At 44.6% G+C, this 26,966-nt stretch overlaps 2 protein-coding genes across 8 annotated transcripts in view; one reads left to right on the top strand and one right to left on the bottom strand.

Moving 5' to 3' along the window:
• Nucleotides 1–4,245, top strand: part of POLG (DNA polymerase gamma, catalytic subunit) — a 14,470-nt gene extending 10,225 nt beyond the window's left edge. For 4 of the 5 annotated variants that reach the window (XM_064517242.1, XM_064517243.1, XM_026121274.2 and 1 more), the window contains exon 23: nucleotides 1,269–4,245. In XM_064517242.1, the coding sequence (XP_064373312.1) occupies nucleotides 1,269–1,330 (62 nt within the window). In that variant the 3' untranslated portion in view covers nucleotides 1,331–4,245. The remainder of the gene's footprint in view (nucleotides 1–1,268) is intronic. The other variant, XR_010390700.1, reaches the window with a different exon arrangement.
• FANCI (FA complementation group I) lies at nucleotides 827–26,966 on the bottom strand. Of its 3 annotated transcripts, XM_026121272.2 has the most exons (37): nucleotides 26,788–26,966; nucleotides 26,564–26,636; nucleotides 25,840–25,970; nucleotides 25,277–25,433; nucleotides 25,142–25,199; nucleotides 24,524–24,565; nucleotides 23,551–23,674; nucleotides 22,568–22,653; nucleotides 22,267–22,399; nucleotides 21,916–22,008; nucleotides 21,260–21,396; nucleotides 20,274–20,454; nucleotides 19,602–19,689; nucleotides 18,917–19,047; nucleotides 18,207–18,277; nucleotides 17,181–17,295; nucleotides 16,680–16,802; nucleotides 15,524–15,592; nucleotides 14,173–14,274; nucleotides 13,144–13,329; nucleotides 12,925–13,046; nucleotides 12,352–12,516; nucleotides 11,532–11,711; nucleotides 10,143–10,306; nucleotides 9,657–9,733; nucleotides 9,038–9,154; nucleotides 8,182–8,233; nucleotides 7,359–7,486; nucleotides 7,137–7,205; nucleotides 6,910–6,997; nucleotides 6,431–6,615; nucleotides 5,499–5,555; nucleotides 5,359–5,418; nucleotides 4,484–4,570; nucleotides 3,262–3,357; nucleotides 2,619–2,744; nucleotides 827–1,769 (listed from the first exon to the last, which is right to left on the bottom strand). In XM_026121272.2, exons 1-37 carry the CDS (start codon nucleotides 26,869–26,871, stop codon nucleotides 1,704–1,706), a joined length of 4,023 nt encoding a protein of 1,340 aa, XP_025977057.2. In that variant the 5' UTR covers nucleotides 26,872–26,966; the 3' UTR covers nucleotides 827–1,703. The 3 variants fall into 3 exon arrangements, with proteins under 3 accessions (XP_025977057.2, XP_064373310.1, XP_064373311.1); XM_064517240.1 differs by having other exon boundaries at nucleotides 827–2,744; XM_064517241.1 differs by having other exon boundaries at nucleotides 827–2,744; nucleotides 6,431–6,612.

Here is a 26,966-nt window from a genome sequence, read left to right as displayed (position 1 = left end):
CATATCGGAGAGGCACCTCATGAGGCCCTTGCTTACTGCCCCACAGGCTGCCTTGCCTCTGCCACACTGCTGCGCAGCCACCACCCTGCACAGGCAGGTCACTGGCAGGGGGAGGAGGTGGGGAAAGCACACTTCACTGCAGAGGCGACACTTCTTAGGCTCTGCCAGCCTAAAAACGCCTCTGTTCACACCTTCCTCGGGAATCCTGCTCCTAGCGTTTTTGCAGGAAGAGCTGTCTGTGGGTCTTAGCTTAAGCTGTTTCGGCTGATCTAGAGTTGTCTGTTGCTAGCTCTTCTCTACCCTTTCTTGGTTAGTCCCTGAGTAGTTGGTGTTTCTTTCACGTATTTTGGACAGAGTGATGGGGCAGCCCTGCCCCTGTTCTCCCATGCAGTTTACTCCATCTCCCCTAAAGACAGATGCACACCCTCACTTCACACACGGCCCAAGGTTGAATTTTCCTCCTCTGAAGTGAGATGACTTGGTGACCTTGTACATTTTGCCTCCAGCTCCAAGCTTTTCCAGCCTGCAGGGCTTTTTCTCCTTCCCAGCTCCCCCCTTAGCTCAGCACAGCTGTGTTCAGAGAACAGCCTGTGCTGCAAGCTTGTTTAGTGCTCTTCCCCAGAAATCCAAGAGCCTGCACTAGTCCTTGTCTGCACTTGACATAACCCTGTTTCCCTGATGCAAACAACTGTTTTAACTCTAACTCTGAGCTGGGAACTCCTTTAAATAGCTTCTCCCTGATATGCAGCAATGGTTTCCCAGATAAGGAACAGAACCTGCCTGCAGCTTTGTGCTCCCACACTCTGAATACATCACACACACTCCAGCCTTTTGCAGCCTTTATTAGGAGTCTTTTAGACAAAGTATGCTTTTAGAAAAAAGACTTGGGTTCTGTGGGCAGGAAGGGGGCCTGTATTCTCCCCAGGAACGAGGCAAACTAAGCCAGTGCTTTGCATCAAGGTCAGCAAAAAAACGTAACAGCCCCTAGTGCTTGCTCATGAGAGGAAGCTGTCACCTTTCTGCCTCCCAGCAGCTGTACACAGCAGCAAGCTTCCACTCTAAGGCAGAATAACTCATACTTCCAGCTTCCTGCCCATGCTGGTTCCTGCATTCACACCACCACACAGCAATAGTTTGAATAGATTTAGAACTTTTTGTGCTAAAAGCTGTGAACTAAAGAAATAATTACTGTCAGTCTCTTGCTCTTACGTTACAGTCTCTAACTATACTGCAGAATGCAAGGAAGTTAGTGTCCCATTGTCTTACAGGGGAAGCGCTGGATATATATCAGCTAATTGAAATAACTAAAGGCTCGCTGGAGAAGAAATGATGAAGCTAGAGGGCCAGAATGATTATTGTCCAGAGTGTGGCAGTGCCTGGCTGTGCTTTCAGAAGCAGATCTTTTGGCAGGGGATTATGGTTGATCCCTTCTTCCAGCAAGAAGAAAGCAGATGCTCCGGAGGAAGAATATTTCAATAGCAGCACATTCTAATGGCATAGGCACGTTTCAGGGCAGCAGCTAGCTGTAAGAACTGAGACACTAGCCAGTCACTGCTTGTATGCCCATGGGCATGAAGGAAGAAGTCATAAGTATTTGTCAATGGAAACAACAAACCATCATCTTTATATACACAGTTCTCCAAGACCGAGGTGAGTCTGCTACAAAATAGGCACTGTGCGAGGAGGAGGCTGCAACCACAGCTTTATTTTTTTCGTTGTCTCTTCTTTTTGGGTTCCTGGTTCTCATCTGGTTGTTCTGCTGTGCTGCTCTGAGGAGAGAGAGTACCAGTACAGAGAGTGAATGTCTTTGTGGGACTACACTGAAAGCTTATCTAAAACAAGGAACCCAATGTGCAGAACAGGATTTAGCTCTTTTTCCTCCTTAACAAGTGGCCTGAAGTATGGGACTCTCCTCACCCCCTGAAACTTTCCCTAAGGGACCCCTTCATGCTGGAACTCAAAGCCCAGGTTATGATTGGTACAAGATGGGGACCATTTTTACAGTGCGGGACTTGGCTTGTTGAAATATTGAGGGAAGTATGGACAGAAGCACCAATAAAATTCTGGACAATCAGTAAATGAAAATGGTTTACTTCTTATCCAGAATAGGCTGTGCTACCTTCATCAGCACTCACTACCCTAGGAAAATGACACCTTGCAGTGTTTGCCTTGCCAGCTGTTTCTCTACAACATTTAACTCAAATGCAGAACCACTTGAATTGGTATAGGCTCCTTATGTCACCATGCTGCAAAGTTCTGATGACAGCCAGCCAGTAGGTCCTAAGAGGGATTGGTGACAGATCGCTCTGCTTGCTTAGGATGAGACAGTCTGAAGCAAATGGCAATAGGGGCTTAAAAGTAGTCTCTCCTCCCTAAGACAAGAGAGAGAGAGAACACTGATACATGAACTTAAAACTCACTCAAGGCAGAGGGCTGGATGGTAGGGGGACCTTAACCAGGCTACCTGTTCATTTGTTCATATGGTCTGAGTGTTAAAGTGAGGACTAATCCAGGGAAGACCGAACTATCCTAATTTTACATATACCTAAAGGACTCAAGTACAGCTGGCCCTGAGAGAGGAGGAACACAGCAACAAGAGCAACCAAATGAGCTCCAACCTGGTCATTGTCTGGCTCATTCTCAGCATCCTCTGTGTTGTGCTCCTGCAGTGCACTCTCCAGCATGGATGCATTGATACGGAAATCCCGGGAAGTGCTCAGCTTCATGTATTGCATCAAGTTCACCTGTAGCAACCAAGGTGGGAAGGATAGAATAGTACAGCATTAGCATCTTAGTGTAGTCTTATGAACAGCACTAGGACCAAGTTCCTCACAGTAATGATGTAGGATTGCAGAAAAAGGTAGATGAAAAAGCACCTGTCCCCATGCAAGCCAGTGGCCCATTTCTGTTTTCTGAAGAGCAAAGTGATCACCAGTTACTCTCATGTGAGAGCACTTCATTGTGGTACATTTCTCCTCACCCTGCAGTTTGTCTCAAGAGCAGGGGAAAGTTGGCATTAGCAGTTTTGGCTTTTGCTCAACCAGAAACCACAACGTGTAAGGTCACAGGCAGAGTACTCCCATTTACACTGTAACAGCAGCTCAGCAGTGCTGGGCCAAGAGCTGGGGCAAAAGCTGAAAGAGTGGTAAGTTCCTTACACGTTCCTAATCTGAGCAGCGATGCACATTTTTGGAAGGTGGAAATGTAATAGCCTTCCACCATGCCCCAATACACTGTTGTGCTGAGTTCAGATAATGTTACCTTTGATTTCTTGGAGAGATGAATAAGAAATTTCTCATATTGTTCTATTGCAAAAATCAGGTTTGGGATTGGCTTGGTCTCCCGAAGCACCTTAGCCTGAAATGCAGAAAGGATGGGGAAAGGTGAGATTTGGAAATGAACATCCTGAAAATTTCCTTTTACTGTCATGAACAAGCATCCCAGCTATGGTGCTAACGTAGCATCCGTATTTATACTAGCAGGTCAGATGTGCTAACGTAGCATCCGTATTTATACTAGCAGGTCAGATTTGCCAAAAAAAAATGAATTCCGCACCCACTCCAGTTTAGAAAAGTTTCTTCAGTAGTCTTACTCCACACCAGTCCTGCCCCACCAAGCCATGCCAGCTTAGTTTGTTACTGTGTTTGACTAATTCCCACAGTGCCTCTGCAGTGAGGATGTCCCATGCATTCTTTTATATTCTTCCTTCAGGCCACAGCCCTGATGTGCCTGAGAGCAATCACAGCAAACTTTCTCTGCTTTGCTTATGCTTTCCAGGCAGTGAGCACACAGCTATATTTCACCACATTTCTGTCCAGTTTATTTAACACCATTGATGTTCATTCTCCATGCTGACAGGGGAGTGGCAAAAGGATAGGTAGCATTTCATAACATTTCCATTTGGGAAACAGCTAGAAAGATCAGGCTTGGGGATTTTAAACTCTAACATCACAAGAATGTCTGAGCCAACTGATGAGACACAGGAAACGCCAGCTGGGAGCACAAACTTCTGAAGGATGCAAAGGGCCAGGAACCTGCCAACCCACTCACTTGCTCCCAACTACCTCACCCAGTCTCAACAGCCACAACTGCCTTATTTTAGTCGAATCCAGTATTTTACCTTAAATGTACTGATACAAATTAAGAAATGCTTAAACAGCATGCAATATTGTTTCCAATAAATTAGTCTATTTCTGTAATTTTGTAGCTTATCCAAAATAATAAAATAACAGACAAGATAAATGATCCAGACTTTGTTTGTTTCATCCCTATGAGCTTTACAGTTGCATCTAGTGAAAGGTTTTGTTTGTTTGTTTAAAGTTTTCTCTAAAATACAGGTAGAAGAAATTGATTTTCACTTAAAGGCCCAAGTGATAATATGTCATTGGTGATCTGTAACAAGCCACTGGGTAACACAAGCTTTATGGTATGATCCCAAGCTCAAATATAGCTCATGTTCTAATGGGCAGCTAGTCAGTCTCACCATGACCGTGGAGATCACAGCAGCTTCATCTTCTTTCTTCTTCTTTTTCTTCTCTTCTGCAAAGCTTAAGCTCTCACTGTGAATGTTCTGAAGAAGGAAGTGAAAAGATGTGGTATTACAAGATAAGCTAGGGAAAAAGGCCAGCTAAGTAAGGCTATAGGAGTCTTTGCTCTGGCCAGCTAATGCAGCATTGCCAGCCCCATGACAGAAAGGTTGTGATACAAGAACAGCGGGATTGGGAGTAGTCTTAAAGAAAAGAAAAAAGGAAATCACCACACACACAAAACCCCCAAACACCTCAAAACCTCTAAAAAACACTCCACACACAAACAAAAAATCCTGACTTCATGATTTATGCATTCAGAAATACATGTGAGAGCTGTCTCTCCTTCTCTCTTCCAGGCATACCACTCTGTCTTCCTAATATGCCATATGTCTGGTCTACTATTCCTTTGGTCCTCACCCAAGCACTCAATTCCTGTCCAAACAGATAAATCCCACTTCAGGCTGTTGTCTTAGTCACACACGTTACTTTAAATTGTGATGACAGTGGTGTCATTGACCTTTATTTGCCATTTTGGTTAAAAGCAGTATTGAAATTATTCAAAAAAATCCACATGAAAACAACAGCTGAAAACCAGCACCCTAAACACTTTGTTCCCTGCTCAAGCAGAAGCCAAGATGGTTGGTCCCAGTGCTACTGAAAAGAGATATCTTATTCTGTGATTTGACAGAGTAAAGCTTGAAATACAAGAAACTAAGCTCATGTCAGTAAGGCTCATAACCCCAGAAGGTGCCCACATACTGCATGTGATAGTCTATCTGATACTCAGTTGTGTAAGTATGGTTTTTGGCACAGTTAATTTAGGCCTTACCTGTACATAAGTAATGAAGGAGTAACACTGTGGGGTCAAATGGGAACCAGAGAGCTTCACCTGCAAAGAAGCGGAGAAGCTGGTGTTACTCCCAACACATGTAAACGAGCCTCTTCCCCCAACAATTTGCTTGTACTCACCAGCTTTTCTAGCCTCCCTGGAATCGTGTTTGAGGTGGTGCGGCAAGCTTGGATATACTGCAAGAAAAATATGAGTCTCTTCTGCAAACTGTTCTCATATTGCAACCTGTCCTTGGCAGCTCTTCTAATGGCATTTTTCTGGCTGCTGAGCAACTAAGAAAGGAAGTTCTGACAAGAAGATGAGGAGCTCCCTATTTTCAGAGGGTTGACTGCTGTCCCCAAATCCAAAGGCAACAGTTGTTATTTCTGGAGCATGGAAGCCTTGCTTTCAGTTAAAGTAAAACTCCTTCCTATGCAAATGCAAGGAAGGAAGAGAAGGAACTACAGGCAATTCACTAAGCTCATACAGTATGGTAGAGTTTACAGGACTAACAGCACTGTGCACAGTATGGAGGGCAGGAGTTGCAAGACCTATCATCCCTGGTGACGACTTCTGTCCTAAGCAACATGCCTGCATCCCAGAGCTGTGAAAGAGACCCAGGGAATTCACCACCTTGTCTCAAACTAGCTCCACTGGTCTGTTTTCACAGTCCAGTTCCTTAGTCCTGTGCTTCAGGCCTGAGACGGCAATGACTGGCAGGTGCAGGACTGCTGAGCACTGTGTGAACATTGCTAGTGTTCCTCACTGTGGCACGTGGCTGTGTATGGAGGAACCTGCAAGACAGCCCACTCAGAAGGACCTGCTCCAAACCAAGCACAGCCAAAGTCAGCTGGAGAGAAGCTTTACGTTATCTCCACTGGCACAGCTATCACTACTGCAGAAAGGTTATGAAATTAAGTGCATGAAAGCCAACAGGAGAAGTTCATGCAAGAGATCAACAGCCCAGTCCTGACAGTAGCTGCTGCCAGGGGTCACTGTGAGCTTGCTGTAACAGATGGGGGAAAAGGCTTTTAGATCCCAGCCAGTCCACTGTCAGCAGTGCAGCACTCACCTGTTTGATGAGGGAGGTGAGAATGGTGTATGTCTTGCTGAGGCTTCTCAGCAGCGTGTCCACGCAGCTCCCCGCAGGGAGTGCTGTCTGTACCAGCTCATGATAAGCTGTCAGCAGAGTTCCCAGCTGCAGAATTACACCCTTCTCCAGAGCCTGGGTTTGGTTTGATATCTGAGAAGAATCTTCTAGAAGAGAGACACATACATACACCAGGTATGCATAATGAATCCAATTATACAGGTAGGAGATACAGAAGACCACCTTTGTGTCAGGTGCACAGAGCACCAGTGTGGCACAGGGAAAAATGAAACATTGGAAGGTTTTTGTGACAAGACACTGTTCGTGTGGAAGCAGCTCAAAGGAGAGTTTAAGCTGCTCTGAGATGATGTTAGTTCAAAATCCTGAAATATCTTCTTGCTCTCTAGCCTCATCTGTCTTTTACAGAGGTGTAACAGAAAGCAGTGGGCCACTATTATTACCTGATGTGTCTGATCCCAAACCGTTAAGTTTCTTGATAAGCCAATCCACCTCTTCAAGGACCTTCTCTGCCTGACCTAGAACCAACAGCTAAGACAGAGACACAATCATAAAACAGGTTCTTGGAAGAGTTTGGCACACCAGGAATCTACAAGATGCTTATACCACAGCAGCTCTAGACACCAGCTGGGCAGTAAGAGCCTGTTTCATACACACTATTTTAACTCACACAGATAGTGGGGGCTGCAGTCTTGGTATTCACTATGGCAAAATGCGACCGACTCTCCACTTCTATGTCCTGGTAGGGGGAAGGGAAAATACAAACTGGTGAGCAAAACTTCAGCTGCTCTCATGTGGTTTGCTCCAGACTTACTGGAGAGAGATGCACTCAGTTCTGCCCTGACAGCATGAAATGATGAAGAGTTAAGCTCTCGTGGACTCTGCATCATACCTGATCTATGTCTCCCAGGCAAGCATGGATATCTTGTGCAAGTTCACGTAGCAAACTGACAGGGCTCTTGTACAGAGCATGGAGATTGAAGAGCAGAGTCAGCAAACCCTTACAGCAAGGGATATCCTCTGTGGGGAAGGGAAAAGAAAACAAACACATTACCAGAAGCAGAACTCCACTAGCTATTCAGGAACATCAGACCTCCAGTGAGAAAAAGGCTCAAATCTCATATGTTGCAACAGAGTCTACATTCCCAGAAAAGATACACGATAGATGAAAAATGTATCAAAATACTGTAGATAACAAAAGCAGAGTTTACAACAACAACAAAAACCACAGGGCTCTACAAAAGGTGTTAGTTCTTGCCCACATCCTTGCTCACCAATCCCTGATCTTAGAGCAAGTAAGATCCAGATGCTACATGCATTGGCATCCCATGTAATACTGCAAGGGGCAACATAGCACACTAGAGCCCTCAGTTCATAGAGAAATGATGACCAGAAGTACTGAGGAACTGCAATACAAACTCTGGGGAGAATAATGTTTTTCTAAAATATACATCCAAATTTGAGCAACAGATGTGCTAGATAAGGAGGGAGAAGTCAAGTGACTTCTCTTCCTTCACCAAGGCTAATATTTATAAAGGCAGAGCCTCTTCTAATACTCAGGGCTAACAACCACAAGTCATGGCAATCTGCCGCAGAATGAAACCTGAACATATCTGTAACACAGAGATGAAAACAAGACAGACAACAGCAGACCTTCTAAGCCTAATCTCAGAACTGATGCATCGAACCTGAACTTGCTCTAATGTTTTACTTACCTAGAGCATTTTCTTTGCAAATTTTGACTGTCCAAGTCAGGAACTGAAGGAACTATATGAGGGGAGAGAATATACTTATGGTTTTGAAATAATTCAAAGTATAAAACCACCACCCCCCCCAAAAAAAATAACCCTAAAACAAAAAAAACACACCACCAAAACAATGAATTGCAGCAAAGGAAAACCAGCAGAGTCCCCTTCTGGCAGAAGGGCACTCAGCCATGCTCTGTGAAGTTCCACAAGGCACGCTTCACCTTCCAACAAGTGACAGAGCTGAGATCCAGGACATATGAATGGCTATACATTCCCTTGGACAGAATAACAGCTCCATTTAATTTAAGGTAAATGATGACTCCAGACTTCTGGCACACTTTCATTGCAGTCTCTAGCTTGTAAAATTGGGGCACCTCTAAACTTCAGAAAAGGTCTCCTTGCATAGATGGGATTAGGCATTCAGCCAGTCCTTTCTGAAGAGCTGCATTTGGACTGGTCACAGTCTGCAAGCTTTATTTGGATTTTTTCCCATGTGGAAGCCATACCATATCTAGGCTCTATTAGGAGTCTCTACTCAGAAGAGCAAGTGGTTCAGACACAAGGTGCCCAAAGGCAGGATCAGGACATGCAGGAGGGAGGTGGGAAGACAGCTTCTGCACTTAGCTGTCCTTGCAGGCATTTGACGTTGCAGAGTAGCACTTGACAGTGTAACAAAACTGTCACTTTGACAGGGTCTGGTCTGGGGGGAAGGCAAAAGGCACAAACACATTGAAGCTCTCAGATGTCCACCCAAGCTGACAATCTTCGCACACCTATGGGCTACTACACACATCTTTCCCCACCCCAAAAGGCTGTGAAGTACCTGCTGAGAGGCTGGCTCGAGGAGTTTGGACAAAGTGGAGAGAACTGTGATGAGCAACTGGGTTTCCTTGGAGTTGAAGTCATCTTCAGCACTGCTGAACTGATTCACCAGAGACCTCTGATCATGGGAAGGAAGGACAGAGTCCCTGAGTGTACATGCTTGTGGCAGAGCAATTTTAAGAAGCAAATAATCAGAGGCTGCAGCAGGTAAAGGAATCAGCAACGTTCAAGAAGAAGAATATAAAAAAAGGACTCTTCTAAAGCACCATCCGTGAGTGCTGGGTTTTGTTACGAGCGCTTACAATAAAGGCCAGTGTTTGATTCAGTGTGACTTCTGCAATACTCAGTTAAGCATATGCTGCACTACAGGACCGTACACAGCTAGTGTTTTAGGAGGAAAGCAGCTCCCTAGATACACGCCCAGTTCAATCCCACTCTGCAGAGCCTCTGAATAAGCTTTCCTTATGGATCAGGGACTCTTTTGAATGGCCAGTGAATCACCAAGCATCACAGTTGCTACCACACACTCAATTCAGTGGTCAAGCAAGGGAGAGCTAACAGTATTTTCTGCCAGAATTACCAGTGCTTTTGGAACACTTGCAGCACACAATGGTACTTACCTGAAACTGTCGGATCTGGAAGGCAGCTTTCTCTGTGACATTAACATCTGCTTCTTCTGTGTCACCATCAGTAATATCTGGCAGAGTGAGAGAGAGGCGGGAAAAAAAGCTAAATGCTAAGAGCAGAATACAGGATTTATTTCCAAAAGTGGGAAAGACCACAACTGCGCACAGCTAGGGAAGGAATACAGACTGCAAAATTGTGGTGAGTACCAAAGAGTGTTAAAGGCAAACTTCAGACAGATGAATGCTCTGTCAGACCCCAACTGTCCTTTGCTGACAGACTAAGCGTTCTATAAAAGCAGGTGAACATAACTCTGGAACTAGCTTCTGGAATGAGAATTAGAGTGAACCTCCACAGCTACTAAGCCTGTGTTGCTGCTGAGGGACAAAGAGTGAATGCCTCTCCTTACTTATGGACAAAGGGCATAGGTGGCCTGGAACACGAAGGCTGGAAATCAGAGCAGAATTGTACCACGTGCGTACCCAGGGCTTGTAGAAACTGGGGGATCCTGGCAGCATACAGTTGTTGCACTGTGTTGAAGATCCGCAGCAGGCCTTCCAAGCACAGAAGTGAGATGCTTTTGCCCTTCTTCTTCCCTGAGTCTTCAACAACAGTGGGAATTGAAGTGTATCTCCACAGCAGAACTCTAGAGGATGGGAGAAGAGTTAATATCACATGCTCCAGCAAAACTGGCTGCGCAGCACAAGAACTAGAATAGGGCTAGTCATAGACCCTACTCTTAGGATCATATTCTTAATATAATTGAATTTGAAGGTCTTTTCCTAGTAGACAAGACACTGGAGAAGAGATCCATTTTATAGACAGATTTTGTTTGGATACCAGCAAAATAGACACTGCTTTCTGCTTTACTACTAAATGATTTAACACTGACCACTGGTGTCAAATCTGTCATTGACAAAAGGAGCTTCTCTCCTGGCACTCTGAATTTGTGAAGTGTCAGGTATCTCTATGGGGCTCTACCTAAATAAAATTGGAAAGGTAAAGGCAGGCAAAACAAAGTTAAAGCTTTGAAGAAATCAAAATTGTTTGGCCCAAAGGAGGCATCTCTATTTGCGGCCAAACATTTTTTTCCCGCTCCTCTAAACCCACTTCTTCCCCTTTCTGTTCCCTCTCTTTTCTTGTTAGTTTTCTCTCCTGCAGGGACGATCCTATTCTATTTCAGTGCCCAGTCATGCAAACACATAGCTCAAATGCTGTCCTAATGACTGCAGCAAAACTAGCCTCTATTACCAGGGACCAAATACAAACTGGACGTTATTAAGGGCAGATGCAATTTGTATTTTGTGCTCTCTGCTGTCAGGAATCTGAAAAGACCTTATGCAGATATGACCCAGATCCCAGAAAACATTTAGATGCTTAACGTTCTTTGATTTCCAAAGAATTATATGCCTGAATGTCTTTGAGTATCTTGCAAAACTTCTAACAAATGCTTTGCAAAAGCATGTGTCCCTCTTACATCTACTTCACACTGTAGCTAAAAGTGTGTTAACTTCATCGCATCCCAGAGGTCTCAAAAATCTAGCCTGTAACCATCCTATTTCCTCTGTGACTATGAGTGATGAGCCAAAAGTCTGAAAGGGGCTAAAAACAAGAGTTTGATAGGCTTTGGTTCTTCCAGGCCAAGTACCATTACCAGAGCTGTATCACTCACTCTGGCACAAAAAACGTAGTGCCTACACTTGATTTCTCAGGAGCAAAGAAAGGCAATGATCTCAATCCAGAAATAATTATGGTTCCAAACAACAGTTACATACTGCACTCTTTCTTCAAAGTTTCATCTGAGAATCATAAATCCCCAAAATGCCTCACTGCTTTTCGGGTTGATGTCTTCACGTTCCACAGTGACTCACCGTGTGATTTTGCAGAGGTTCTGAAACATCTTCTCAGGGTTTTGTCCATCTGGTCCATCAGTTTGTCCTGTCTCCTCCAGTTGCTGCACCTTCTGCAGAGCTACACTGACAGCATAGCGCAAAAACTCGGTACTGGAGCGCAGAACCGCCAGGCTTTCCTCGTGGCTTTGCGCATTGTCTCTGAAGAATCAAAGCACAATCATGGAATTGAGAATACACTGAAAAAGCATAAGGATGGCCTATTGTCACTTCATCTCCGCACACCAGAGCTCAAGTCACAAGCAATGTACTACACAGAACATAACTATCTCTACACGTACTGCTTGTTTTCAGCTTGCCACACAAGATTAAAAATTGTATTGATTCACAAATAAAATCACTAGCTTAATTCAGCAGAAAAAACATTTGTTTTGGTAGCTTGTAGTAAACACAGAGGACAGAGTTCCACCAGCCTTCCCAAATGTACTAACAGACATGGTTGGAACTGATGTCTACCTTTGTTCTGTAAAAGACTGGAGCTCAACTGAGCCCCGAGTGTGATGCCTGGGAATGGGTAAGGATTGAAAGAGCAGAGACTCTTCAATGTCTTACAAGTAATGAGCACAGTCCAAGGAAGCTGGTGTGTCACTAACTGCATGGCTACCATTTCTGCCTGGGCTATGATGCTCTCCAGACAACGAGTGCTGTTACCTCACAGGCTTTGTACAGAAATGAAACATCTGTGCTGTGCATGTGGAGCACAAGACAGCCAGCATGCAGACACCATGAAAATGGCTTGTGGGTAGGCCTTTAAGCTACTGCAGCTGTGACAGCTTCTCACCTGAACAGAGCTGTAAGCAGAGTAGATACAAAACCCATGGACAGGAAGCTCCGAGCAGTTTTGTTGCCTAAGATAGATTTGTTCTTTCCAGCTTTCTCTTTCAAGATTTCAGACAGTTTGTTGTAACATGTAAACAGACCTAGGACATCCTCAAATTTGTTCTTACTGCAACAAAACAACAGAAAGCATTAATGGAGGAAATCCAGTCTTACTGGTTCCCCACTTGAACCTTTAGTTGCAAATTACATAAAGACACTTTCTAGATGATATAACCATGACATACAACACCTCCCTGCCTCCCAGACAGGGTATATCCTATCCATTCCTTCTTGATCTGCCCTTCTACAAAATGTCACATCACATCTCCTGCAACGCACAATGACATTCAAAAGAAAGACGTTCCCCAAGGTTCTGTGCAGGTCTGTGCCGAAGGCACACAAACGAGGAAAGCAACATTCTGTTTCCATGTTGGCAATATTTTCCTGTATCTGCAAAGAGTGTCTCCCCTGTACCCTGAAGAGCTAGGCACAGCATAGCACAGCTAGTGCTGAAGGGCAAGATTTGATGTTTTACCTGAAATTCCCTATGTTGAAATTGTACTCAATCAGGACCTCATAGATTCCCATCACCAAGATGGCATAGATATTATTCTTCACACCCACACCAGAAGACAGAGAAAAATCTGCTGATTTATCCTAAGATGACAAGCAAAAATAAGTGAAAAACCTTTTCAACACCTGACAAGAACTCAGTGTCTTCTTCCATCAAGTCAAACTGAAAATCTGATTTTACCAGTTCGAAGTCTTCCAGCTCACTCTTGATCATTCGTCGTGTGACAGAATCTAGCATCTCTTCAAAATTTTGCTGAAATCCCACGTCCTCCTCCTCCTCCTCCTCATCATCTTCCACTCCTTGGTGTAGATGCACAGTGCTCTTATACCAGGCTAGACAGTGTTGGATACAGCTGAGCAGATGGGCCTGAAGGAAGCAGCCGCACAGTCACACATTCAGCCTTCTAGCTAGAGGTCACTGGCAGAAGCAGAACAGACTGTCCCACGCCACAGGCTAGACTATTATAGTTGGATGCAAAGGGCCATAGCTGCCTTCAGAGGGTCGTATGGGTCTCAAGAGCATGTCTCATTCCCAGAAGAGACTTTCTGTAATCCTACAAACAGTTACCCAGTTCTAATAAAGGTTTTCAGACAATGTTACATGCATGAACTTGCCTATACAGGATGTACAGGCTTAGCTCCCACTCCTGCAACCCAGCTACCTCAACTGCTGAAGGAGATGGAGAGGGAATTTCCAAAACAGCCCTCACTCTAGCTGACGTGTCTGCTCCCTTCCTGGGTGTGCTATTGCAGCACAGCACGGAAGCTTCCTTAGGGAACAACAAAGTGATGAATTTGAATTTGTTCTCTTGAAAATCCTAGGAATCATTGAGATCTCATGTCCAAAAATATCAAAGGAGCAAGATCAAAGGGCAGATTCCTTTTCCCCCAGACACACACACACAGTGCTACTATTCTGTTTAGAATTAAGTTGATGGAAGAAAAAAATAGGGTTAGCACAATAGAGGATAACAGAACTACATTATTCCTAGAGCACTATTCACACTAGTCCCCCAAATCACTTCACAGACAGAACTCTAGTGGATAACCTGAGACAGGGATGAGATGCCCAGTTCTGTTATCATTAAAACAATTGCTCCAAGCTAGGAGGGAGTGAAGAAACACAAGATACTCAACTCATGTAGGAGCACAACTACAAACCTATGAAACAGAGGAGTTTGCATTTGTGGCCAGCCTGTATAGCTCTTACCAGCGGTTCTTGCAGAAAGACTTGATCTCCTTGAGCTATAATACATCCCTCAAGTTTCAGTGGGGGCAGTAGGTCTGGTTGGGGTAAGTAATATTGCTTCATCTGTCACACAAACAAGAAATAAAAATAACCAGTTACTTAGTAACTGAACCTCTTGGGTTGTTTCCATACAGAACATGAAAGAACTTTGTACTCCATTCCACAGAGGGAAAACTGGCACTATGATAATGGGACCATACATGTACCCGAGCCATGGCATCTGCTGTATTAGTAACTAAAATCCCCTGTTTAGTTGCTCATGGGCCTCTTGGCCAGCATGATAGGTCAATCTAACCGCTTGCTCTTGTGTTCCTTCAACATGCAACATCACTTGCGTTTCACCTGCAGTGTCATCTGTCCTTTTTTAATCAGTAAGGATCAGTAACCACTCCTGTTCCCCTGCACGCATGCTGAATGCTTGGCCCTGTTATGATATCCAGCTTCTTAACTTGGGGATGCAGACAAATATGGAGGCGACACTTAGCACTACAAGTTCATATGAGGCCATGTTTGCACAAATTCCTGGCTGTTTGGCACCCCACAGGAAGGAGATATGCTCCAAGTACTGATACAGGATCAGAAATGAATAGGGCAAGTTATATATAACAATGCTATAAAATTGTATACATTTACATCAAGTTCCCATTAAGTGCGTTCTAATACCTAGAAGCTGCCTTGGCTCTGTTCTTGTTCCCTTCTCAGACCCTATACTGGCATGGCTGGGAAAGCTGGAATTAGTCAGCGTGAACTCTACAGATGATTAAAGGGAAGAAAATTACTTGTCTCAAAGAAAGCACAATCTGTCCAATGGATTGAGGAAATGTGATTGTCTTGTTGCCATGAGCAACATGGCATGTTGGAGGATGAGTTAATCCTCCTAGATCCTACACGGACTTGGATACCTTCCCTATGGGCGGACGGCAACGATAATTACTATGTAAGCACACATCCTTGGGAAAGTAGGGGAGGATAACTTGTGCACAGCTAAGAAAGACAGAGCACACAAAGCACTTTGCTGGGCTGCATGCATCTCAATCACAGAACTGAAGGACTGGAAGGGGCTCCAAGAGATCCTTGCTCTTCCATCCGAGATAGGATGTGAACTGCTCACCACAGATGTTTACCTAGCTTACTGTCTGAGCATAGCAGGGATTCTAACACCTCCCTGTAGGATTGCCGCAGCACTTTAGTTCTCTCCCTTTCACTCCAAGGATGCTTTTTTCCTGATATTTAACCTAAATTGTTTGTTATCCTGGTTGCAGTCCAGAATTCTTAGAGCCCTCTGCAGGCATGTCACAGAGTGGTACTTTACCTGGGACAAGAGTGTTTCCATTACGGAACTGGCAAGCTGGGAGTTCCTACGAAGGACATCATAAAAACCCTGAAGACGGGAAGAAAGGACAGGTTGGCTTACACGACAAAGGAAAATAACCACATGCACAACAGGTTTGCATCACAAGACGGCAACAACCCTTTGGCACTGCAAGTAATCACAAGCAAGTAACAGTGTGCTCAGTGTAAAGCCCCATACCTGGCAAAGCAAAGGCACAGCAGAAAGATGGTATGAACCACAAAGAGTATGAATTTCCTCACAGGGGCCCTCTCACAAGCTGCATCTCCCTAGCAGTGGTGGCATCAAGCCCAGAGTGACTTTCCATGCTATTTAACACTAGCACTAGATCCAACTTCAAACTGTGCAATCCTGGTTCAAAGGCAAAACAACCCAGTGGGCAAACTGGAGGCGGCAAAAACCCTTTAGTCAGAGAAATTTCAGTGGACAGATGAAACAAGTGCAAGACCTGTAGCGACACCAAGCATATCAAAACCTCACAACTCACCAAAAGTCAGTCCAAACAAGTCAAGGAAAAACACAAAAATCTCTCTGACCTAAGGAGTTTTCCTTTCCTCAAAGAATTAGTTACCTCAGGAGCTAAGATACGCACCTGCAAATTGCTCTCTATATTAGGCCCTTTGTCACAAAATATACATTAGAGAAGTTGCAAAAGGAAGGGAGAAGGCAGATCCCTTATGAAGTCATTAAGGAAATTCCCCCGTACTCTCCTGCCAGGGCCCTCTCTTTGAAGTCTATCATTAACTCCCAGCAACACTACTCCTATTCCAATGCCTGTTACAACATTACTCTCCACTGGGCACCAAATATGCTTTCCATTCCCTGGGCCACACCAAAGGAGAAGAGACTGACACACTTTTACCGTCAAGCAATGCATCAAACAAGGAAGATACATGAATGCCTTCAGGCTTAGAACAGTCCAAAATAAAGAGAAGCAGGAGAACTGGAAGAAAAAAAAAGTCCCTGAGATAAGTACGTGTGTCCCATGAAGAACATAATTAAGATGAGGGATCCTTTTCCACAATAACATGGTGATTATTGACCCAGAGCTACAATAGAACCAGACTACAGAAAAGCTAGTAGTTTTTTAAAAGGAGATTGAAGGATCTGTGTTTACCTCATACAGCATGAGTCGGACATCCGCTTGCTGGCTCAAACATCGCCTCAGGCTGCCCAGGATTTCAAGGCAGAAGGCCTCATTAGCTGCAGAATTATAGCAGGCATGAACATCTGCCTGGACCTGGGAGGGAAGATCAGTCACATTATACTGGTTACAATTCTCAAATATCGCAACACAGAAGGAAGGTGATTAGGGGCCTGACCCCTAAACAATCATTGTGATAGTCCTCAGCATGCTGTCAGGCTCTGCACCATCATCATGGAGCAGTGTGAATGCTCCACAGCATACTGATGCTGGAAAAGACAGCACCTCTGAGAGGCTACATCCCCAGCTTTCCTTTGCACATTGCATTTCCAAAAACTTTCCCTCCAGCACTACTCCTTACTGGGTTATATTTTGATTTGGGGGAAACACTCCACACTGAAATGTTTCAAACAGTGCACATGAAACATGAGACTGTCTCACACATCTGCACCAGGGATGTAGAACAGCACTCACCTGAGTGGCACCAATGGCCTGGCTGCACTGGGAAGAGGACAAGCTGCCCAGAACCTTGAAATTTCTCAGCAGAAGTAAAAAGCCAGCAACTGCAGCTTTACGAGCATCAAGCTGTCTGTCAGTCAGGGGGGAAAAAAAAACAGCTTAAGGAAAAACAGAAGCAAGAAGCTCAGAAGAAGAAAGAAGACCAACTCAATTATGAAAAAGAGTCCACAAATACAGAGTGAACAGGCCAAATGGAACTGCATTTCTCAGGACAGCAACACAGTCCCAGGCAGTTAAGAGCTCAGCAGTTTGCTGGGAACTCCTTAGCTCTTCACTCTCACAGCATTCAATTTCCTTTCTGCCCTCGCCAGAAACCCAGACAGAGACCCAAGCATTAAGTGACCCGTGAAAACTTGAAAAGGAGCTTCTCACAGCACTCTTGTACTTCTCAGAGTTGGAAAATTCTTAACAAAAAGCTAGTAGTTTGCTTTGCTCACTGAAACCGCAGATCTTTTCCCAAGACCAAGTCCCTTGCATTGAATAATAATTATAAATTATGAATTTGGTATTCATAACCAGGCAGCCGTTGCTCAACAAAATCCAGTCTATGATCACAGCATTATGAAGACAGCAGGATGTATTGCTCAAAGCATTACCAAGACAACAAGCCTACTTTTCTACCACTTAGTAAAGGATCAGAGGAAAGGTGGCAGCTCAGCATTCTGAGTCAGTGGTTCCTTCTGGACTCTCCCTAGCATCTGGACATAGTCAGCTGTGTAGACACACACTGGAACTGTTTTTGTCACCTTATTTGAAATTACCAATAGCTTTCTGAATTTCCAAGACCCACCCAGCTGGGGGGGGGTGGGATTTTTGTCTCATTGGATAGAGCTGTGATTGCATTACGGTCCTAGGCTAAAGGAGAAGGAAACGTCACCACTTTCTTCTGGGAAGAACATAGCACGACAACTATTACCAAAACAGCAAAATTTATTTCAGGTCTAAAAATGTACATGAGTTGCAGAAACCTTCCCAGCTTACCTGGAAAAGATAGCTTTTTGGAGAACAAGTATCAGGGAGTCCCTCACTGACATGCTGACTTTGAGCAGGGGCTGCAAAGGAACAGATACTTTGGAGAGAAAAGCATTCACGCATGCCAAGCCCCGGGTGTATGTGAGCTCAACTTCCCCAGGCCCATCTGGTCTTACATTTCCAACACTGTTATCAATATAGCAGGAAACACAAAGTATTTTTAAAACCATATAAAATAAAACCCAGAAAGCTATAACAGCAACACACCTTAGCAGGCTAGCGAGAATATGATGTAAGGGTCTGGGAAAGAACTATAGTCCCCTGGTTGGGCCAGGAAGGTAGAAGTTTAACCCCAGGGCAATATTCCAGACCAAGAGAAGAGAAATACTGACATGGAGCTTAGATGGAGACAAGTCAAAGCGACAGCCACAGCTGTTCAGCTGAACACTATATACATAGATTTCTATACTGAGTAGCATCTGGGAATCTTCCAGATGAAAGGTAAGCACAGAGCAGCTCCTGTACTGTATGCTTTTTGCTAGAGGGCACATATAGATCCATACTTCAAGAGCAGTTCCATGCTACTCTGAAGAACCTACAGCAGAGCATTATGGCTTATTTTACAAGAAAGGTTATTAGTCCAAGCATATAACTGTGGCCTAGAGCTATCATTGGAACTAAGCTAACAAGGATATTCACAAGGAAATGCAGTGCTTTACCTGTACTGCCCTGAGCAGCCCTTGCACTGTATCGAGGGGCAGAAAGGACAAGTTGTCAAAGGTCTCTGTGACTTTGGAGGATGAATTCTGAAGCACAAGAGGAGCAGACACAACAATATTGGACAGCAAGTCTGAAAAATAAAATGGCAAAAGGAGCACGTGCTACCAAGGGCAAAAAATGGTCTACATTAAGGAATAGGGCAAGAGATTCTTGTAGGAATAACGATTATAGAATAATTGAAACCCTTGCATTAAATGGAGAGGTCATAATGAGATAAGCATTGACAATCTGAGATCTTCTGCAAGCACAGAGTGCAACACACCCACAACCCTGCTACCCCACCAGAGGGCACTGAGGTATAAGAGAAGGCTGCAGCACAGGCATCTCAGCAGCCCTAGGGACTCCCAAGCACCTTCCCAAGGGTGAGGAGGATCACAAGGCTAGGAACCCGTAACAAGTTACTGACGGATATCTGTGCGTCAGCTGTTCCATGGCAACTGCCTGCACACACGCTCTCATCCAGCGATAAACGCAAGGTGATCTGAGGTAGCTGACTGCTCAGTGGGAGAGAGGAAGGAACAACTGATTTTCTTGGCTTCAGGTCACTTCAGCAGGAATTTGTTCTGAGAAGCCACGTTCTGAGTGCCCACAGAACAGGACACATTTCTCTCTTTTTCCTGTTACCTATGAAGTGGCTGACAGGAGAAGCTGCTTTTGTGAGGACTCTGTTCAGCACCTGCTCGAGAATATCACTTCTGATGGGCTCATGGACCTGAAATGAGAAAGAACAATAAATAAATTTAAAACCCACATAAATTTAAGATACTGCTGTATGTCAGAGCACAGAGGCATTGTCTACTACAAAGCAAATCTAGATCTAAAAGGTAAAGTGGGACTGGTTGCCAGCAGCCCCCTTCAGCTATATTCACATGGACTGATTCAGATTTCATCCTAGTCCAGTCAGAGCCAGCACATAAGTGAGGTGTGCACAATACACTAGGAACACACTGGGGCAAGTCATCTGCGTGATGCAAATTTATCACTTAAGTAAAGATGTTGGTTTCATTCCCAGCTCCGTCAGATTTTCTTTGTACTTTTCAATTTCTCTACCTTCTCTGTGGTTTCTCAGATTCTGTAATAGGGATTACACAAATATCACAGTAGATGGAACACTAAGTCTTTATAAAGAAGACCTCTTCCAGCTGGATAGGAGAAAACAGGAGATTAAAACTAGTATCATTTGTAAAGCACTCACAGATGATGGATACAGCAGGCAAAGTTTTGACACTATTTATCAAAAGACAGTAAGAACAAACAGAATTTCACCCAAAGGAAACTCTACAAACTGTACTCTACCTTAAAGGTTTCCAGCAGGATACTCGCTCCGAGTCTACAAGCCTGTTGGGCTGGCGTTTTTGAAAGGCCATAACTGGTCTCAGCAACTTTTCCTCCAAACGGCTTTTTTGGTTCATATGATTCCATTAGGCTGAAGCCAAGATCCACAAGCCCCTGAGTAACATGGTCCCAGCCAAATGCACTGAGGAAAACATTAAGCAGACCAGGAAATAAACAACTTAATCACGGAAGAAGTTTGGATTAGAGCAGTCAATAGTAAAATCTTCCACAGTCACGCCGGCATCCAAAGCAGCAGCAAGAGATGCCTGATCAGGCCTGGGGAGATGACATCCCTCACAACCCTGTGACTGGGTTTAAGCTGAGGGGCAGGTGCTTGGCACAACACATCTTGCAATCCTGGTTCTCCAGCCATCAGACTTCCTTTACTGTCCAAAGGTTTCCTTCCTACAGGGAACAGCGTGCACTCATGTCTCATCCAAACATGACACCGGGTTATAGCTGGGAGGCATAAATACCCTACAGATCCGGAGTCTTCCAGTCAGAAAGGAAGAGAGAAGAAATCCTTACATCGAACTAAAGGACAACTGATGACAGATCACAGAGCCGTCCCCCTGGCTGTTTAAAAGGCCTAACCATGTCAGGGGAAACAAACAGTGAACCTATCACTTATCCCTTGATCAGAACACAAACTACAGCAGGCAGCATGACTCATACTGTCAGCTGCTGTCCCATTAAGAAACAGGCTCCTGATCAGTTTAGTCCCCTTTACCACTGGATGCTGAGATCTGGGGTGGGGAGGGCAGATGCATCCCTCTTTTTTTTAATTCACTAATATAAAACTACAATAAAAGCTTTGGATTTTGACAGCGTTCCACGCTGGCACCTTTTGGGCAGTATTTAGGATCCCAGGGCATTCTGGCAAGGCTGAAACTCTCCCCCTCCCAAAGTCCATTGAGCATGCTGGAGCACATGTGTCAGCAACTCACCTGTTTTCTACCACTTCCAGAATTATGGCAGTTATATCATACTTTTGAGGAAACAAGTCCTGCAGAAACCTGGAGCCCTGAAGGAACTGCATGTCCTTGCAGCTTCTCACAATTGATGTTTTCAAGAAATCAAATATCTGGAATATAAAGTCAGTGACAGTGAGGACAATATCTTTGAAATAGGATTTATATAGTCTTGAGTAAGTTCCAGTAAGGGCATCAGACAAAGCACAAGTCCCAGCACAGGCTGCCAAAAATCTCAACTCACTTATTTCTCAGGACTGTTACACCAGCCTCCCTAAGTTCCTCAAGGAGGGTAACTTGCCGCCACATGCCATACAGTTTTGGACTGTGGCCACCATAGAGCTAAAAACATTAAAAAAAAGATAACACTGCTTTTCTTCTTATCCTACTCCACCAGCTCACAAGAATTATGACTCTGGAGAACTCTGATATTGCTCCAGGGTCTCTTTTAGTATTCAGTATACTACAGCGTACCAACGATCTAACTGAAATTGTCCCTCCTCACAAGTATTCCGAAGCCTTTTCCATCCAGATTCTGATGGGGCTATGACCTGACCATTCCTCCTCTCCCCTTACAAGGACTGTTGCGTACATCTACGTGGAAGCTCTCTGCATACTGATCACACACCTACCTGCTCTTGCAGTCTGTGTTTTACTGCCACTGATAGCAAAAGAGCCACACTGAAGGGACACAGGGCTGTACAAGGATCCTTTTGTTGTTCAGTCTAGAGAATAGCAAGTAACAGTCAAAAAGCTTGTTAGCTTCAATTGCAACATCCTGCAACTTCAAGGACACCATTATGCTGATATCACACTGCTGTTTTGGAGTAGAAAGGGACACATCTCTTCAAACATACATAGCACTTGCTAAGGTTAATACGACTGTGACCATAAAAATGATTAAATCCCTCCTCTAGAAAAGCAATTAAGTTGATTTTAAAAGCTCTGCTTCAAGTACAGTGCCTGCCCCATCTCTGTCCTACCTTTAGATGCCTGATTAGTTCCTCGCCTAGGTCCTGATCCAGGTTGATAACAGAAACTATATGGAGAATAACAGTGCCTTCCACATGGCGGAGCTGGTCTAAGGGCATTGTGGCTACTTCAAGGTCCACTGATCTATAAGATTTATCAGAAAAAAACAGAGCCATTCAACATCATAAACCATCTCTTAAGTATCAAGAAGGACATACTTGTGCAAGGTTTGACAGTTCACATTCAAGGAGCACTGAGCAGAACATGGGTGATTTATAAATACACAGGTAGGATGACAGGAAAAGAACTTACTGCGGAGCCCTCTGTTCTTCCTTTTGTCTCTTATCCAGCTGATTGAAAAAGCTGATGATTCCTTCTAAAACAGCCTTCTTACTGCCCTGCAAGGCAGAATATTATATTAAGCCACCGAATGTTGTGCAGTATGCCAGAGAAATACACTCTATTCCCACATCAATTACAAATGTCATACTATCCTTTATTTCCTTTCTTAAATTGCTTTGGTGGGGCTCCTATGCTGCTCATTTCCATATGAAGCGACTCTGGTTTAGTTTGCATATTTCTTTTGATTGCACTTATCAAAGAGTTGGAAGAAGCTGGATTTGAAGCTTTTTGTTTTTTAATTATTATTACTAATTAGAAAAGTTCCTTTATGTTATAGTCAATTCAGAGGGCTTTCAAACTCCTAAACTTAAACCATTATATTTTGGCCAGTGGATCAAAATGACCTCTTGTAACACACGTCATTTGTCTCTGCCTGGATCACTTTTATTTTTGCTCAGTCACAAAACGAAGCAAGCAAGAGAGCCATATCACCCTGCTGAAGGACAATCACATCACTGGCAGCCTCTGCTTGCAGAAAGAACACAAAAATGAGACAATTCCAGTACAAGCCAGAATACAACCCAGAAGTGTTACACTGCATGAGCTATTATTGTACTAGAAGTGAGTAAACCCCAAAGTGAGAGAATCCATATTCTGCAATGTTGAAAACAATCCTCTCTGCTATCTCTTGGGTCTGTGCTCATCCCTTATTTCCTAAAGGTTCCTTGTCATGGTTCTCTACTAGGAAGAACAAGACTGAATCTTCCTCAGTCAGCTTCCTCAGGCTAGGAGTTAGGAAAAAAACCTTGAATAAGTCTTGCTCTGTCCTGCTCCCCACAGCACCGTTTGGGAGCAATCAGAATCCTCCCCAAAGTCCAGCCTGTAGGTCAATCTGTTTATATTCTTTCCTATGATACACACTTAAGGAAAGGCCATCTCATGTGAGCTTTTACCTTCGCAGAGAGCAGCAGCAGCTGATAGACCAGAGGAGGAATTTCCTGGAGGTCTAATTTGGAAAACATCCTCAGGACCTTTTCCACCACAAACTGCAGCTCCTCTGCTGTTAGTGGGACATCCCTGTGGAATCAAAGATGAGGCTTAATCATTTTCATTAATTTCCTCCAGAACCTAATTGCAGATTTAACTGTAACTAGACAAAGAGCCGTATGGTTCAGACATCTAGTGATCCCCAAGATCCTCACCAAAAGCAGCTGCCATAGATCCCTCAATATACAACCACTGTCCTAGGATCCTATTCCAACCTCCAGTGCTTGCATCTCCCTCACATTATGCTTGTCCATTAGTGCACCACTAATTTATCAAGGCAAGGAATAAAAGCCACAATTCCAAAGTCAACTACACTCAAGGAGCAAAACCAGTACAGTCATGCATCCACGTGAACATTGGCTGCTCCATAGGTCTAATCAAGAACACCAGTAACACTCTTATGAGAAATAAGTAGAGGATTTCAGAAGGATTTTAGTGCCCTCACTTGGTATGACAGAGGTCATTAAGAAAGGAGATAAATAGGTGAAGTTCACATTAAAGCCAGAGAATATAGTCTTCCTTGGAAGCACTAATGCAAAGAGAGAAGTAACTAGATTTTTTAACATAAGTGTACAAAATAAAGTATGACAAAAGCCTGCTCCTAAGCAGCAGAACAGCCACTAAAGAAGAGGCTCTCACAAGTTGGGAAAAACATTAGCCTCAGAGCTGTCTCCAGAGCACACCTGCCCTGGTGTATTTTGTATCAAAATGGATCTGATCTGTATGTTCATCAATGAAATCATCCACAGGCCTGTACTAGTAGGGTACAGACCCACTCACTATTCACACTTTCTACAAGCAGCACTTGAAACAGGGCATGGAGATGGCTGTGGCACAAAAACATGACAGTGCTGGAGGAAAAAAAAAAAAAAAACTTACCTGAACATGTTGGCAAGATGAATGACACTCTGAGGAGCCCACCTAGTAAAACAAAAATACCTCAGAACACTGCAGCAAGCAGAATTATTATTGATCCCTGCTCTCCTTATACACAGTTACTCAGTTCCACCATTTCCCTGTTCCTTTCCGAAATGAAATTTCCAACAGAAGTCACCGCTGCTACCTTTTAATCACCCAGACTTAGAGCAGTTCTGAACTGCTCTGGCCCCCCGCAACAACTATCTAGAAAGGAGAAAAAAAATCAAGCACTTCCGAAGATCAATTCATGCAGCAATATGGCAAGATCTGGGAACCAGGTGTTTCCTTGCCCTCCCAGCCAGAGAAGACACTGTCGTGGAGGACACAGATTCAGACAGAGCAGAACAGGACAGGACAGAGCAAGTAATGTCCAGGTCAGGCTGGCCACTTTTCAAAGCACAGAATGAAACACACCATTTTGCCATGTAACTAAGAGGATGAAGGGGCTACGAATGCTTCTAATTCTGGTAGCACTCATATGATACCACAGGGAATTCTGTAAAAAGACAAACAGGACTAGGCACTGACTGCTTTTTAAGCAAACTAAAGCATGGAAGAGCTGGGAAGAGATGTACATACTTGCTGGAGCAAAGGGTATTTATCAGCTGTTTCTTAAGTTCTTCCCCATTCAGCTCACCTCAAAAAAAACAAAAAGTCTTTTAGGAGCACATTCCAGAGGGAATGAGGACAGGATAGGGAGAAGATCAGAGCTACCTTTCCCATAAGCCAGGCACTCCTTAGAACTGGCCAATGCAGTAAGAACAGTGGAAAACAACTCCAAGGATTTCCCATTAGATAGGCTGCCTCCTTTAATAACATCAACAAAGAGGGTGGCAAGTTCAGCCAACGCACGGCCTGGCAGCTGGCGAGCCTGGTAGAAAATACAATAATACAAGAGCCTGAGGTAGCACACAAGAGAATTCCACATATATGTCCAAATGATCACCAGACCCAGCAATGGGCAATGTTTTACAGTGCGGCATTCATAAGACAAGATGGGAATTCACCCCCAAGCCCACTGTTTTATGATGTCCTTTACAGAACTGTGCAGTAAGTCAGGTTAATTTAATTATAGGTTTGGGGGGTTGAGTCTATGTCCAAATATCCAATGATAATCACATGTACCCAGCAAATTCCAAAATTAACTAACTTAGTCCAGGGCAGATCCATGGATAGGACATAACTCATTTTCCTGAGCGTTCGGATGAAGCGTCTCAATCTACATATTAAAGGATACTCAGCAGACCCCAAGAAAGCCAGCCCAAATGAGCATCTACCTCCAGCATCAGCAGTCCTATGATTTCCGACGCCTTGGCCAAATGCAGATCCCCTGACTCCACTAGTGGGACACAATGCTTGTAAACCATAAGCCTTCTGAGAACACCACTTTCCTGGGAACAAGGGGAACCTTATAATAAGAAAATAAGGACAACAAAGAAAGAATGGGAAAAAATCATGTAAGTAACAACATCTTACTAAACGGCACAAAATTAGCAGGAGGACTAACCTGCTACCCAACTTCAACTCCTAGTTTTGACCATCTGACAAAACAGATATAGGCATAGGAATATAGCATAGGAAATGGAAACCTCTCGGATAAAATAGCTGAAACAGTCTCTGCCATTATCATACTTATTGTCTCACTCAATCTGCTGCCCACCATCAGGAAGTGTCAACATTTCGGGGGAAACCAGTTTGGCAGTTAAGTTTCAGCTGATCAGCTCAGTTCTGCTCACAGACACCTAAGGGCTCCCAAAAGTAAAGCCCACTCACAAACTCACAAGTTAGTTACAAGTGTATTAGTCCAGTTTCCTATCCCTGGTATCCATTTATTGATGTCATACTTATGTTATACCTGGCTATCTGTTTTTTACCAAAAGTGACACTTCCTCACACAGCAGGAACTGCTGCCGCTTGCTCCGCTGGCCTGTCGGTAACCGGCTCAGCAGCGCGGCTGGGGCAGCAGCCGCCCCCGGAAAACACAGCTCAGCCATCACCCACCTTTGAAGATCCCCCTCAGCAAAGCCGCCGTCTCCCTTCCCTTCAGAGCCTGCTTCGTCACCATATCGCCCAGCTGAAAGAGAAGGGGACGCCGTGAGCCCCCCCGGCCCGGCGGCAGGGCCCTCACCGCGCCTCACCCCAGGCCGCTGGGCAAAACCGCCGGGGGCCCGGCCCGCCCCGGGACGCCCCTCGCCCCACGCACGGCCCAGCCCGGGGCGCCGCACCTCGCCCTCCCCCAGGCTCTGCAGAGCCGCCTGGAGCCGCTCGGGGGCCTCCTCGGCCGCCAGCGCCAGGATGTGCTGGGCCATGGGGCCGCGAAGGAGCCGGGCAGAGCCCGGGAGCGCCGCCGCCCTCGGTTCCGCCGCCCCGAAATTCCCGCCCGGAAGCGCCCGCCCGTCCCCCG

The sequence above is a fragment of the Dromaius novaehollandiae genome, chromosome 10, assembly GCF_036370855.1.
Source record: "Dromaius novaehollandiae isolate bDroNov1 chromosome 10, bDroNov1.hap1, whole genome shotgun sequence".
NCBI lineage: Eukaryota > Metazoa > Chordata > Aves > Casuariiformes > Dromaiidae > Dromaius > Dromaius novaehollandiae.
Note: the sequence above shows the minus strand (reverse complement) of the source record. Positions and strands in the feature narration are given on the sequence as shown.

Excerpts from the sequence above, each read along its gene's own strand:
- FANCI (XM_064517240.1), bottom strand. The coding sequence starts at position 26,871 with ATGGCCCAGCACATCCTGGCGCTGGCGGCCGAGGAGGCCCCCGAGCGG. Across the intron at positions 13,047-13,143 it reads AGCTGGAAGACTTCGAACTG|GATAAATCAGCAGATTTTTC; the intron begins GTAAAATCAGAT and ends TTGTCATCTTAG. Across the intron at positions 7,206-7,358 it reads GCCTGGGAGACATAGATCAG|GACATAGAAGTGGAGAGTCG; the intron begins GTATGATGCAGA and ends TCCCCCTACCAG.